The sequence below is a fragment of the Pyrus communis genome, chromosome 7 (assembly GCF_041283825.1).
Source record: "Pyrus communis isolate YQ-2024b chromosome 7, ASM4128382v1, whole genome shotgun sequence".
Lineage (NCBI taxonomy): Eukaryota > Viridiplantae > Streptophyta > Magnoliopsida > Rosales > Rosaceae > Pyrus > Pyrus communis.
Genome location: NC_142571.1, coordinates 21,976,259 through 21,989,013, shown reverse-complemented (window position 1 = coordinate 21,989,013; position 12,755 = coordinate 21,976,259). Strand labels below are relative to the sequence as shown.

The window sequence follows — 12,755 nt, the reverse complement described above, 5'->3', positions numbered from 1 at the left end:
CCAAAACATGATCTTTCAAAGTCAAAAACACACTCAAAAACCACCTCACTCACTTGATAGTGTGCAAAACCCAAAATTATGTCATCTTAAGGAACAAGAAACCTATAATAATGCAGATAAATAAAAGCATGTGTGGGGACCACAGAAGCAATCAAACAATTTGGGAAATTTTTGTCCCAAATTTGTTTTGTTTGAATTTTATAATAATGTTAATAATAAGGGTAAAGATAAAAGGGTGCCACCATGATTAGTGGTAACGTACAAAATAAAAATAATTAAGAGACACAAGAATATTGTGCTTGAAGATGATGAAGAGCTTGGTCCAGCACCGTTCCCAAATATCATTCCGAAATAATCATCGTCATTGCCCTTGCCGTTCGATCCTCCACTGCCACTGGTGGTGCTGCCGCCGTCGGTGATGGTCCCGTCATCAGGGCTTGTTACGCGACTGCTTTCCCTACAACATGACAACAGGGTTGAAAGTTACAACCAGATAAGTAAACGAATAATAAAAGGACATGAATGGTGATATTTGGTGCAACAGAAGAGTCCATGAAAATAAACCCTAAACAATTAACAATCTGCAACAAGTTTTAAGATGTAGCAACGTCTGAGAAGATCATGAACAGTTGCCTAACGTGTATGAGGATGACTGTCGTTAGCCTTCACCAGTAAACAATCTAAGATTGGGAAGGGGCTGTGGGGGGAGCTTTCCTAGTTTGGCAAGCCCTTTCTCAAGTTGTTGGAATTGCTTTAGCCGTTTTGGGATAAAGGATTGGAAAACAATGCAGCAAAGAAACAATCCGAGGAAAAGTCAGATAAGAAATCTACTGAAATTTTGACAGAATTGGAAGCAATCTTCGGCGAAAGTAGTACAAACAGCTAGCTGGAGATCGTTATGCCAGCGTTCGTCAATAATTATTTTTCTCAATGAATGGCTCATGGACTTGGGTTGTTCCGACTCGTTGATCAGTAATGTCGTCCAGACATTCATTTTTACTTCTCATACACCCCTCTCAATTTCCGAGCGTCGGATTTAATAAACTAAAGAAGAGTATTCTACAAAAACCCTATAGAGTAATCTAATCTGAAAACTAAAAGGACTGAATGGCATCAAAGTTAAGAATCAGTCAAGACTCAGGACCTGGGGTCCAATGCATGGGCAAGTTGTCCATATCTGGATTTGATTATTATGAAATCACAGGAGTGGACCCAATAGCAAAATAAAATGCAGGGGCGGGGCCATACACTTGCTGGCTGAAAAGCAGATGATGGGAATATGTGAGTCACCTTCCCAATGCGGAGCACAGGAAGCCATGGCCAAACCTGGGCCTCCTACAGCACAAGCCATCACAAAAACAAGAAGGCTCCACATGCAAAACTTTAGTACTTTTCCTCCTGTTTACACACTTACACTCACACTAATCCAAACATCTCACAAGCTTCTTCTAATGGGGACACTCTTTATTAGTTGTTGACAATGTTGCACCGACCTTTTCCCCCCACAAAGACAAACCTATCCCTCCCCAATGTAACTACATCTCAAGCACAAGGGCATTTTTGGTATTCAGTTGATCCCGAAATAGTTAATAAATTAGTGATTTTAACACTCCCGTTTTCTCATTTGTCCTAAGTTCTGCTTTAATTTTAATTTATTCAATTAAGAGGCTTAAACAAATGGAGTACAGAGAGAGAGCAAATGGTAATAGTAGTGAAAAATCACTTCCCGACCAGTAGTAAAAGAAAAATGCTAAGAAGACTCAAAAATAAGATTTTTTATGGACTCTCTGACATCTTATATTTTTTGCATAACATTTTATAATGCTGGAACGTAAATCAACGTTAAATAAAATATGCTAGAAAATCAAGAGAGAATCCTCTTAGCATTTCTCGTAGTAAAATGGGATGTTTTTTTTCATACACTTTATCAGTTGCACCATTTGTTGGTTTGTAAAATAAGATGGTCTTTTGAGAAGGTCAAACGCCCAAGAAGCCTAGAAAGCATCAAATGACAAAAACGAGAGTGGGCGGACATACTTGCATATAATCCCAAGGTCACAGCTTAATTGTTTTAAATTAAGCAAAAGCAGATTTGTAATTTCCTCTTTGGAAGCATAACAGATTTGTAATTCAATAAGCTGTGTAATTAATGGGAATAGTGCATTGGGTGCTTTTTGCCAAGCAGAAAAGTAGAAGTGGAAAGACAACGGGCAACACTAGGACTTAGACAGCTCAAACAACTGTAAGGCTGCTAATGCAGCTAGATTCCCAATGGTCCCCTCGTGATCACGTGCAGCCATACAAAACCCAACTCCATTTTCCCACTCTTTTCATTTCCACCTAACTATACTACCAATAATAAAAATCGTTTTCGGATAACTAAAAACGCTTTTTTAATGCAAAATTGTTCTCATAGTCCTTTTTAAGTGCTTTGATGAGAACCATTTTAACTTGTAAGTGTGTAATAGAAAGACATCTAACAAAAGTGCTTCCCACCCAAAAAAGCCACCCAGTAAGAAATTATCATGCAATGCAAGGGTACTTTGGTCATTTTGTCCAAATTTTCTTTCGACTTAAATATTTTCGTATGACAGTTAATGTGGCAGGTAGTACGGTTGAGAAAGTAAAGAGGGGAAGGGTGTTGTGGTAATTTTACGTACCTTGGGTCACCGAAAACACCGGCGTTGGCTGTGATTCGTTCGATGAGAGCAACGGACTTGGGCTCGATGCTTGAGGCCTTGGCGTACTGAGTGCTCATTCCCGCGCCGGACGGCACGAAAAACGCGCCATTTACCATGATGTCCCCCGCCGTCCTCCAATTCCAGTCAGACCAGTCGCCCTCGTTCGTGTCCACGCGCTTTGTCACCTGTGCAAGCACGCGCGAGCAAAAATATCATAACCAATTTGGTCTTTTGACTCTCACAAGGTCATACCAAATCAACAGCTACCTACGCATGCTCACTGTCAGGCACTACTGTCTCTGTCAGTAGCTTCTTATAATGTCCAATATGCCCTTTTCACTTTCAAACAATCACACATGCAAAGGTAAAACCTTTTCTCACCCTAAACTCATTTTTATGTACATCAAAAACATTTGCGACGATATTACAAATTAATCGGATTATTATGCATTTTATTCAAGTATGCAAATTAAACGCCAGTGCAAGTGGGATGATTTATATCCCATGTAACCCCTTTTTCCCATTTGACATGTAGGCATAAAGGGACAACCTATGCCAGCTGGAAGCGCGTGACTACAACAACCCAACGCGCCGCCCACTGGGCCCGCCAAAGAACCAATTCCCAAAATCATGAAACAATCATGCTAACCTTTTTCAATTTTCCCTCTAATCCGAACGTAAAAATAAAAAAGACACGAACTTAACAAAAATTACAATTCTTACCTCCTTGGCGTTCTCGTCCTGAGGAGCAGTGTAGCGGTTCCCCTGGCTGTTGATGGTGGGGTTAGCGCTACCGCCGATGGCATACATCTCCCACCGCGTGAAGTCGTTGTTCACCACGTGGATGTACCCCCGTCTGCACCGCGGCATACGCTGCACCAGCGCCACACCGAAGTGGTTAAACGCAATCGTCACCTGCATCCCGCTGTCCGGCAGGTACTTGTCGTCGTGGCCCAATAGCATCACCTCGTCGTGGTGGGCGAAGTAGTTGTTGGAAATCGTGATTCCGGTGGACCCCATGATGGCGTCGATCAGTCCGTCGGCGCAGAACGAGAGGGAGCAGTGGTCGATCCAGATTTTGCGAGCGCCGAAGAGGGAGATGCCGTCGCCGTCCGATTTGCCGCGCCAGCCAACGTGGGTGGGGCTGGAGGCGATGTTGGTGTTGCCGGCGGGCTTGCAGTGGTGCACGTGGATGTTGTGGATGATGATGTTGGAGACGTACTGGAGGGTTATGCATCCACCGCCGGTGACGTGGACGTTGACGCCGCGGCCGTCGATGGTTTTGAAGCTGTTGACAATGAGCTCGTATTTGAGCTTGATGGTCATGTCGGCGGAGAAGATGATCCAGAGGGGCTCGGTTTGGATGACGGCGTGGCGGAGCGTGCCCGGAGTTGGGTTCGCCGGGTTGGAATCGGAGGAGTCGGTGACTATGTAGATCAGGCCCCCTTTGCCCCCCAAGGCTTCCATGCCGAACCCAATGCCGCAATCGGCGAGCTTTTGGCGGTTGTTGCTCCAGTCCTCGCAGCGCCAGCAGTCGTCGATTGGGTTACCGCTGAGGCACTGGCTTTGGTCCTTGACATCAATGGACAGCATTTGGCGCCTGGAAACAGACGCATTGACTCTCCTGAACACAAAAAACAGAGTGCCCTGTTTGGTTAGTGGGAAAATGAGGTAAAATGCAGAAAAAATTAGCTGAACCCAGATTGGGGTTTTTGGTCTAACAGCTCAAAATGCATGATTTGTGAAAAACCCAGATGGGATTTTTGAAAACAGAGTGTGCCAGAGCATTAAACACCAAAATGTACCAAACCCAGACGGGGGTTTTAGCTGAAAAATGGGGAGCCAAGACGAACCCTTTTTGCAAAATAAATAAAAATGAGCAAAACCCAGTTTGCAAAATCGAAAATGAGCAGAGCCCAGATGGGGATTTGAGTAATTTTGGGGCAGCAATTAGGGTTCCAACCTTTGAACTTCATGAGCAACAGCATCAGGGTCTGGGTGCTGGTGAGGGAGGGTGAGGTTCAAGGAGGACGAAGAAGCTTTAGAGAGAAGGGATAGAGAGAAACAAATTAAGAGAATGCAGGTGGTAGGAAGAAGCATTGTTGAACAATAATGAGGGGGATTGGATTTGGATGGTTTGTTTGTTGTTGGGGTTTTATTGCATCTGTGTGCAAGACTCTTCCTTTGGAGGAGGATTAGAGGAAGCTGTCTTGCTTGCTTGGCTTGGCTGCCTCCCAGTAACAAAAACAACTTCGGAAGCTGCAAATTTGGGGAAATGTGATGTGGGTTTATATAATAAACAATGATTGGATTAAGGGAAAAACTTGATTAAAATTATTAAATTGGGGGAAATGTGGTAACTTTTCTTCTAGGGTTGAAAGGAAGGTTGGCTGCTGCCGTTGGCTTTAGGGACAGCCCTGGAGGCCGGAGGAGGAGGAGGAGTAGGAGAGAGAAAGTGAGGAAGTCTCTCTTTCTCTCTCTCTCAAGAAATCTGCCTTGCACTCTTTCAGTCACTCACATTCTTACCTTGTATGCTAATCTAGGGTGAGAGCTTATCCGAAATTTAGAGTTTGTGCTGGGATTAAGATTCTTTGCTGAAAGTTATGAATGTTTTATTCCTGAGATGTAAATTATAACCTCTTTCGGGTTCGAGTGTAGACAAGAACCGTTTCCGCTTTTGGTGATGTGATTAGAAAAGATTTTGCCGGTTAATTAGCAGTTGATTAAAACTTTGCAGGCTTTTTTTTTACCAAAAATAAAAGATTTGCAGGCTTTCAGTAATTTTCTTTTTGTTGCCGGGTGAAAAACGGAGGCGCCGCGGCTGCCGTTATAGGATGGATTATCTCGGTTCTCCGCCCCTCTTTTTTCCCTCGCTCCATCCCTCCTCCCTCTCTCCCAGTTTTTTTTTGTTCTCTCTCTACTTTTTTTTTTTTTATTTTTGGGTTTTTAAATCAAAGTCCAAAAATCTAGAGTGTTTTTAGGAATGAATCTAATTATCTAATTATATATTTTTATTTCTTTTATACTCATTTTATATTTTCTAAAAATATTAAAAATCAATTAAAATTTTCTAATATTATGCATTTTCCAACTCTAAAAAAATATATTTAATATCTTATAACTAAAAAACTAATATAATAACATAAATTTATCTGCAAAACATTATATCCTAACTCAAGTAACAAATATATGAATGCATATAATACCTAAACGTGAGATATGAAACCTAATTAAAAGGTAGAAAAAACATAACAGACCTACAAGCAAGACACATTAATCTGTGACAGGTTGATTATAAAAAAAGAATCTATCATATAGGTAGATAAATATAATTAACCTGTGATATAGGTTGATTATAAAAATTAAAAATAAAATCTATAAATGGGGTTTAAAGCAGGAGGAAGAACGAGAAATAACAAAAAGATAAATAAAAAGAAATAAGCAAAGAGATAATTGGGAAGAAATTTGATTTTTATAATAAATCTTATCATTGAACAGATAACTATTAATAATTAAATAATTAAATATAACAAATTAGATTTATTTTAATAAACTGGACTATTCCTACGATTGACTCAAAAAATTGGACTTATATCAAGTTTCCCCTTTTATTTTTTTTGCTCCTTACAATGATGAAATCTTGAGCATTCAAACAAGAGGGGTGGGAAAGGAAGGAAAAAAATAATAATAAAAGAGAGTCCTTGTCCATTAGACTACACCCAACCCTGGGCTAAAAGCCAAAATACCCCACTTATTCCCTCCCTCCCTCCCTCCCCCCTCCCCAAAACCCAACCCAACCCAAGCCAAATCTTTGGGCTAAAAGCTAAATGCCAAACCAAGGCCAAATACCTCTCCCAAGATTTAGCCCACAAACACGTGGACTTGCCCAAAATTACCCCACTCTCGACCTGTTCACTCTAGGGCTGGGCAAACGGGGCCTGGACCCGCGGGTAGGGGCGGGTCCAAGCGATTCGGGGCGGGTACGGGGCGGATCCTGTTTTTAAAATTCTGAAACGGGGCGGGGCGGGTCGGGTCCATGTCATTTGCGGGGCGGGACGGGTCCTAATTGCTGAGAAACGGGGCGGGGCGGGTACGAACCGTTTCCACCTTCCAAATTTCCGTTGATTTAATCTAATCACTCTGTATCTGCCTGCCAGACTCCCAAGCAAACTATCATCGATACCCCTGGTTTTTTGCCTTCATGTACTGGTAATTTCCGCAGAAATAAGAAGATTATGCTCTCTGTGAAGAAATTTATTAGAAAAAGTCCACCTGACATCGTTTTGTTCTTCGAACGCCTCGACCTCATGAGTACTAGCTACACGCAGACCATAGCCATCACTCGCATTTCCAAATCTTCGGAATTCAGGAAGCTTATGATCTGGGGTAGTTCTCCGTTGAACTCGATCTCGTCGACGAGCGGCGATTTGATCAGCCTGACGAGCGCGCAGAGTACTCTGATCGCGTTCGGAGACGCGATTTTTATCAGAGAGCTGATCGTCGGCCGACCGATTGATTGAACTTGATCAGAGCTGCAATGGCGAAAGCAGTGTGTTCTTTGACTCGCTTCGATGACCGAGTCGACTCGCACAGAACTGACTCGAGCGAGGTGACAACTTTGGACTTCAAGATCAAATCTTGCAACTCATGGTTGAACCCCTGCGCAACTCGGTCCTCGAACTGAGTCAGTAGTTCGATCAACTCGTCCTCGTCGCGAATTGGGTCTTCTTCCAGAGCTCGCGTCAAGCTATGTAAGCACTCGCGGTCGATCCACGCTTGAATTTCGGACTCGATAGACCGGGCGAGTTTGGAGAGGCAGTGAGTCGAGCAGCAGCGAGTAAGCAAGGAGCGGATGCTGAGGTGGCCGCTGGACTGGCGGAGGGATTCGACGAGGGTTTTAAGGGTGGCGAGGTGTTGGGAGAGGGCGGAGAGTTGTGGGTCCCGGGAGAGGATGTTGTCGGACTCGGTCTCGAGCTCGAGGAGGGCGTTAATGGCGGAGGATGAGTTTGAGTGGGGAATCAGGTGGGTCTGTAGCTCGTGGGAGGCTTGTTTTAGAGCTTCTAGGACCTTGAGAACTCGTGGGCCGTCTTCCTTCTGATGGAGCTTCACCTCCATGGATATGGCGATCAGAAGCTGTAGTGATTTTCTGAAGAAAAGAAAAAAAAAAAAAAAAAAAAAAAAAAAGGACCCGTGGACCCGGCCCGAACCGGCCCGTTTCAACCGGGCCGGGTAATGTCCGGTTCTTAATTTAAAAAATGTAATCCCCGGCCCGGCCCGGCCCGTTCCCTTTGAACTTAGGTCCGGTCCGGTTCCTTCAAAATTGGGCCCGGCCCGGCCCGTGCCCAGCCCTAGTTCACTCGCCCCACGCGGCCTGTGAGCCTTCAGCGCCCGACAGGGGGGTCCATTGTCAAGGCCGCTATCTGCCACAACCCAGAGCCCAACGGCTCTTTTTTGCATCCAACGGCTGGCATTTTTGTACCGTTGGTGGATCCAACGGTCCAGATTCAAATTTTGGGTTTTTTTTTAAAATGTTATTTTAAAATACATTGAATCCAACGGCTGAAATAGAATATAATCAAATCTAATGGTAAAAAAAAAAAATTAAAAATTAAAAATTAAAAATGAGTTAAAAAAAAGATTTAACGGCCCAAATTTAAATCCAACGGCTAAAATAATTAAAAAAATTATTTAACTCAAAATTCACCCAAAAACTCTATAAATACCTATGTATATGTTCAAACATCCACACAAAACTCAATTTTCTCCTACAATTCTTCCAATTTTTCTTTCTACCATTTCTTTCCATTTCCAAATTGTTCAACATGGCAAGAGAGCATATTAGAGGTCGTAATTGGACCTGTGAGGAAGATGTTGCTTTATGCTTGGTATGGGTTGTTAGCGAAGATGGTGCAATTGGCACGAATCAAAATAAAAAGGTTTTGTGGGATAAAATCATTGAAAAGTTTTATGAAAATTGCAATGGTGGCGCGATGGATGGTAATGTTGCTTACGATCGGTGGAAGACTATCAACAAAGCATGCACTTTATGGAATGGAAGCTTGGAGAGAGCCGTGGTTGGCATGACTAGTGGAAGGAGTGCCAAATAAATTGTGAGTTTTTTTCTTGATATTTTATTTGTCATGTACATAATATTATTTTGCAACTAATTGTTTTTATGTATTTTTTGCATAGGGTGACAAAGCATTAGAAATTTACAAGACAAGAGTAATACCAAAAAATCAAGTTTTTAAGTTGCAACATACTTGCGACGTCCTCAAGGATTATCTAAAGTGGGGAACCGATGCGGACCAACAATGGGGAAGATTATTTCAACGTGAAGCCACACTGACAAATGTCAAAAATGAAGGTATCAATGAAGGTGTCAATGAAATGACCCCCAACTCCTTCTTTTGCAAGGCCCCCGGGAAAAGATAAGCAAAAGGAAGCAAAGAGAAAAAGGAAGTCCCAAGATTCGTTGAGTGGACACATTGCTACCGGAATTGCAAGATTGAGAGAAACCCATAGCTCTCACCAAGAAGAAGCAGCCCGAATGCATTTGCAAATGAAGGAAGAAGGGGATAGGGAGCAAGATTAATTTTCATGATGGAGGACCTCGACAAAGACACTCCAGAGAGGAAGAAGTTCTTACATGGTAAGCAAAAGGAAATTTTGCGAAAGTATGCCATAAGGAGTATATTTCAAGATGATGAATCATCTCAATCCTATATCCCAAGTCCATCACCAAGTCAAGATGGTGGATATCATTATTAAGTTTATGTAGTGTATGAATTATCGGTTGTATTAAGTTTATGTGGTTTATTAATTGTCGTTTGTATAAAGTTTATGTACTTTATTAATTGTCGTGTGTATTAAATTTATGGCTTATTAATTATTGTTTCTATTAATCTAAATGCCTTCAATAATTATTGTACTTATTATTCCACACTTTGATGTAGAATAGATGCCTTCAATAATTCAACCTCCATCCAATAATTTATCCAACGTACTAGATAAAATATTTTGCATAAGAGGACACTTAAATTTATTAGTAGAAAATACCAACATAGTACACTTAAAATTATTACATAAATGCTCAACCAACATCATCAACGTTCACCTTCTTGGCGCCATACATGCTCAACCAAATCCTTGTGAAGTGTGTCATGACCTTGAGGAGCTTGAATTCTATTTAAACGTCTCATATACTCACTCAATGTGACCATATCCTATCGGGGTCTCATATGTGGTTGCAGCAAGATATTCAACATCTCTTGCAATAACTCTCGCATGCGTTGGTTGGTCATCATCCACATCTTCGTCTAAATCTTTTTCAATTTCAATGTACTCATCTTCCATAATCCAGTTGGGCAAAATTATGCACGTCATCATGATTGAATGGAGGTCTTTGGTATACCAAAGTCATGCAGGCCCTCTAACAATGGCCCATCGAGCTTGTAAGATCCCGAACGCTTTCTCCACATCCTTCCTGTAAGACTCTTGCCTTTGCGAAAATAATTTCTTTGCAGTATTAGGATGAGAAAAACTTTTGACAAAGGCAAACCAACTAGGATAAATACAATCAGTTAAGTAGTAACCTAGCTCATACCTATTACCATTTACCATGCCAAGGAAGCCTCTTTTATCTGCCTTGCGCATAAGCCTTTTTAAGTCTTCACGATTTGGCTTGGGAAGCTGTGTGGCTCCATATATGGCTTGAATTGCCCCATAGAAGCGTTTCAGGTTCTTAATAGCAGTAGTCTCTGCAAGTCGGCAATACTCATCAATCGAGTCTACAGACCACCCATTAGTTAGCATCCGAAATGCAAATGTGAACTTCTGATGAGGTGATAGACTTTGTCGGCCTACAACATCTATCTTCCTTGTAAAGTAGTGGTCATGATTGACAATTACGTTCAAGATGCTTTCAAAAAGTTATATTCTCATCCAAAACTGCCTCCGAAAATCATGAGCAAGAAATCTCAAACGCTCGATGAAATAATATTTCATCACTCGGTCATGACACTCTTCTCTATCACACTGCACAAATGAACGCCCCGTGACAGAACCACGATAGCTAGATTCGGCATGATGCTCATATTGCATAAGCGAGTTTGCAAGTTCAGCTTCTGCGTTGATCATTTCTGCATCCTCAATGTCAAAGCTTGCTTGGTATTGTGTCATCTGCATTGCCCTGATACGCCTTCTTCTATCATCCATTGATGAGATATTGAGGATTTTTAGGAAATAAAAACACTTTGAAAGTTGAAAGATTGGTGAATATAGAGGATGATTGAAGGTTGAAAGATGGTGTGATCAATCGATATTGAACATGTGTTTATATAGTGAAAGTTGAACGGTTGGTGAAAGTTGAAAGTTTGGTGAAAGTTGAAGGCTTGCTTTGTGGAAAGATTTAGTGATTTTTCAATATTTATGAGAATTTAAATATTTTTAGATTAATATGTTCATAAAATTAATTTACAATGGTCTACATAATTTTTTTTTTAAGTTAATTTAAGAAAAAAAAATTAGCCTAGCCAAACTAAAATTTTAGGCCAGAAGGGTTGAAGCAGAAAAACTGTTTCTGGGGTAAAAAATTTGAATTTTAGCCCAAGGGTAGAGATGGTCTTAGTGTAGATAATATTGTTTGTTCAAAAAAAAAAAAAAAACTAATTATTTTGGGCTATTTTTAATTGTCATAGTTCACCTAGCAAATGAAAATTTTGAACTTTAGGAATGCTATACTAAAATTTAATAGTAATAAATTAAAAGTTTTAGACCACACACGGTTTCTTATTTTATTCATTTGAAAATTTTGAAGGCCAGAAGCTTATAAAACAGATTATAATTTTCTTGTTTTAAATTATTATTTTCAGGTTTACTATTATACAACCTTATGTAGGCAACAAATTATAGAAAATTGAGCATTTGATTCCGTAGTAATAATTTTAGCTTAATCCACCCGCTAAATAATTTCTGGCTCTGTTATGGGTAAGGAGACAATATTTTCAGGTTTACTATTTGTTTGGTCCCAAAATAATATTATTGGGCCTAGCGTAGGTTTATATTCGGCCCAAAGCTTTTTCAAATGTACTATGGGCTGTCTGGTGGTCCTAAGCCACTCAGTTAAGGCGGTGGAGTCCTATTGCAAGAATGAGTGATTTGGACAAGAGCAGATGGGTCGAAGTCCTAGTACATTTGGGATCCTAATGCAATGAGGATTTTTGGCCGGAAATGAATACAGCCTGAAAAGGGGGGTGAGTTCAAAGTCCTAATAGGAGTAAGATTGGTCAGGATAAGGTTGGATCAGAATAAGAAGTCTTAGTCCGAATATGGTTTCAACTCGATCTTAAGGAGGATTTGTTGCTATAAATAAAGAGCAGAGTGCATCATTTAAGCCCCCTCCAATTCAACACACAATTGCTCTACGCAAACCTCTCAAACATCTTGAGATTTTTTATTTTCTTTTTCCGCCAACACACCTTCAGTTTGGATAAACAACACTGTGAAGGGAACCGGCGAACATCTTCAGTTTGGATAAATAGCACTGTTACCGTAGAATCAACAGACCGAGGACCACCTTCAGTTTGGATAAACAGCACTGTGTTGAAGCCGACTGGTTACCTATTAAAGTCTCGGTCGAGAAGGGTTTCCGAATCCTTATGGGCAGAGGTCATCTTATTAGCCTTCTCGGCGAAATAAGGTGTTACAAGTTACTACATTCGGCACATTGAACGCCAAGTGAGTTTCAGAGTTCGGCATTCTGACAGCCGAACCACATTTACCATCAAGACATACATCTTTTTTGAGTACGTGTGTCTGTGTAGTTTGGAGTCGGTTCGACGTGCGTATACTTTTACGAATATAATCACCGTGACCGAATCTGGCACGGACAATTCGTGAACTTTGCAGAACTAGTAGCCTTGTCTTCAGGCTCGAGAACCCGAAGGCCGAGACGTGTTCCTTCCTCGGTCGTAATTGCAAGATCAAGAAGTCAGTAGTGCGCTCAACGCAACATCAACAAATTTTACTCCTCGGCCGAGCTCGGCCGATGAGTTGGCACGCCCCGCATCAACC

The 12,755-nt window shown here is 41.3% G+C and overlaps 2 protein-coding genes, 1 long non-coding RNA gene and 1 pseudogene across 3 annotated transcripts; 1 reads left to right on the top strand and 3 right to left on the bottom strand.

Moving 5' to 3' along the window:
* Positions 1–144: 144 nt before the first annotated feature.
* LOC137735338 (putative pectate lyase 18) lies at positions 145–5,470 on the bottom strand. Its single transcript, XM_068474757.2, has 4 exons — positions 4,645–5,470; positions 3,405–4,305; positions 2,661–2,866; positions 145–457 (listed from the first exon to the last, which is right to left on the bottom strand). The coding sequence occupies exons 1-4, from the start codon at positions 4,779–4,781 to the stop codon at positions 199–201; spliced, it is 1,503 nt and encodes a 500-aa protein (XP_068330858.2). The 5' UTR covers positions 4,782–5,470; the 3' UTR covers positions 145–198.
* On the top strand, positions 2,866–5,393 carry LOC148695891 (uncharacterized). The gene is made up of 2 exons (XR_015964030.1): positions 2,866–3,045; positions 3,217–5,393. It is a non-coding gene; the product is annotated as an uncharacterized LOC148695891 (long non-coding RNA).
* A 1,529-nt stretch (positions 5,471–6,999) lies between the features above and the next one.
* LOC148695890 (uncharacterized) lies at positions 7,000–7,901 on the bottom strand (annotated as a pseudogene).
* Positions 7,902–10,100: 2,199 nt separating this feature from the next.
* Positions 10,101–10,898, bottom strand: LOC137734387 (uncharacterized). Its single transcript, XM_068473664.2, has 2 exons — positions 10,636–10,898; positions 10,101–10,560 (listed from the first exon to the last, which is right to left on the bottom strand). The coding sequence occupies exons 1-2, from the start codon at positions 10,896–10,898 to the stop codon at positions 10,101–10,103; spliced, it is 723 nt and encodes a 240-aa protein (XP_068329765.2).
* Between the last annotated feature and the right edge of the window lie 1,857 nt (positions 10,899–12,755).

Bases quoted from the DNA above. Each gene is read 5' to 3' on its own strand.
- LOC137735338 (XM_068474757.2), bottom strand. From the start codon at position 4,781: ATGCTTCTTCCTACCACCTGCATTCTCTTAATTTGTTTCTCTCTATCC. The intron at 4,306-4,644 runs GTTGGAACCCTA...TTTTGTGTTCAG, and splicing joins GTTGCTCATGAAGTTCAAAG to GAGAGTCAATGCGTCTGTTT. The intron at 458-2,660 runs GTACGTAAAATT...GTCATGTTGTAG, and splicing joins GGTGTTTTCGGTGACCCAAG to GGAAAGCAGTCGCGTAACAA.
- LOC137734387 (XM_068473664.2), bottom strand. From the start codon at position 10,898: ATGGATGATAGAAGAAGGCGTATCAGGGCAATGCAGATGACACAATAC. The intron at 10,561-10,635 runs GCAGTTTTGGAT...CTACTTTACAAG, and splicing joins CTTGCTCATGATTTTCGGAG to GAAGATAGATGTTGTAGGCC.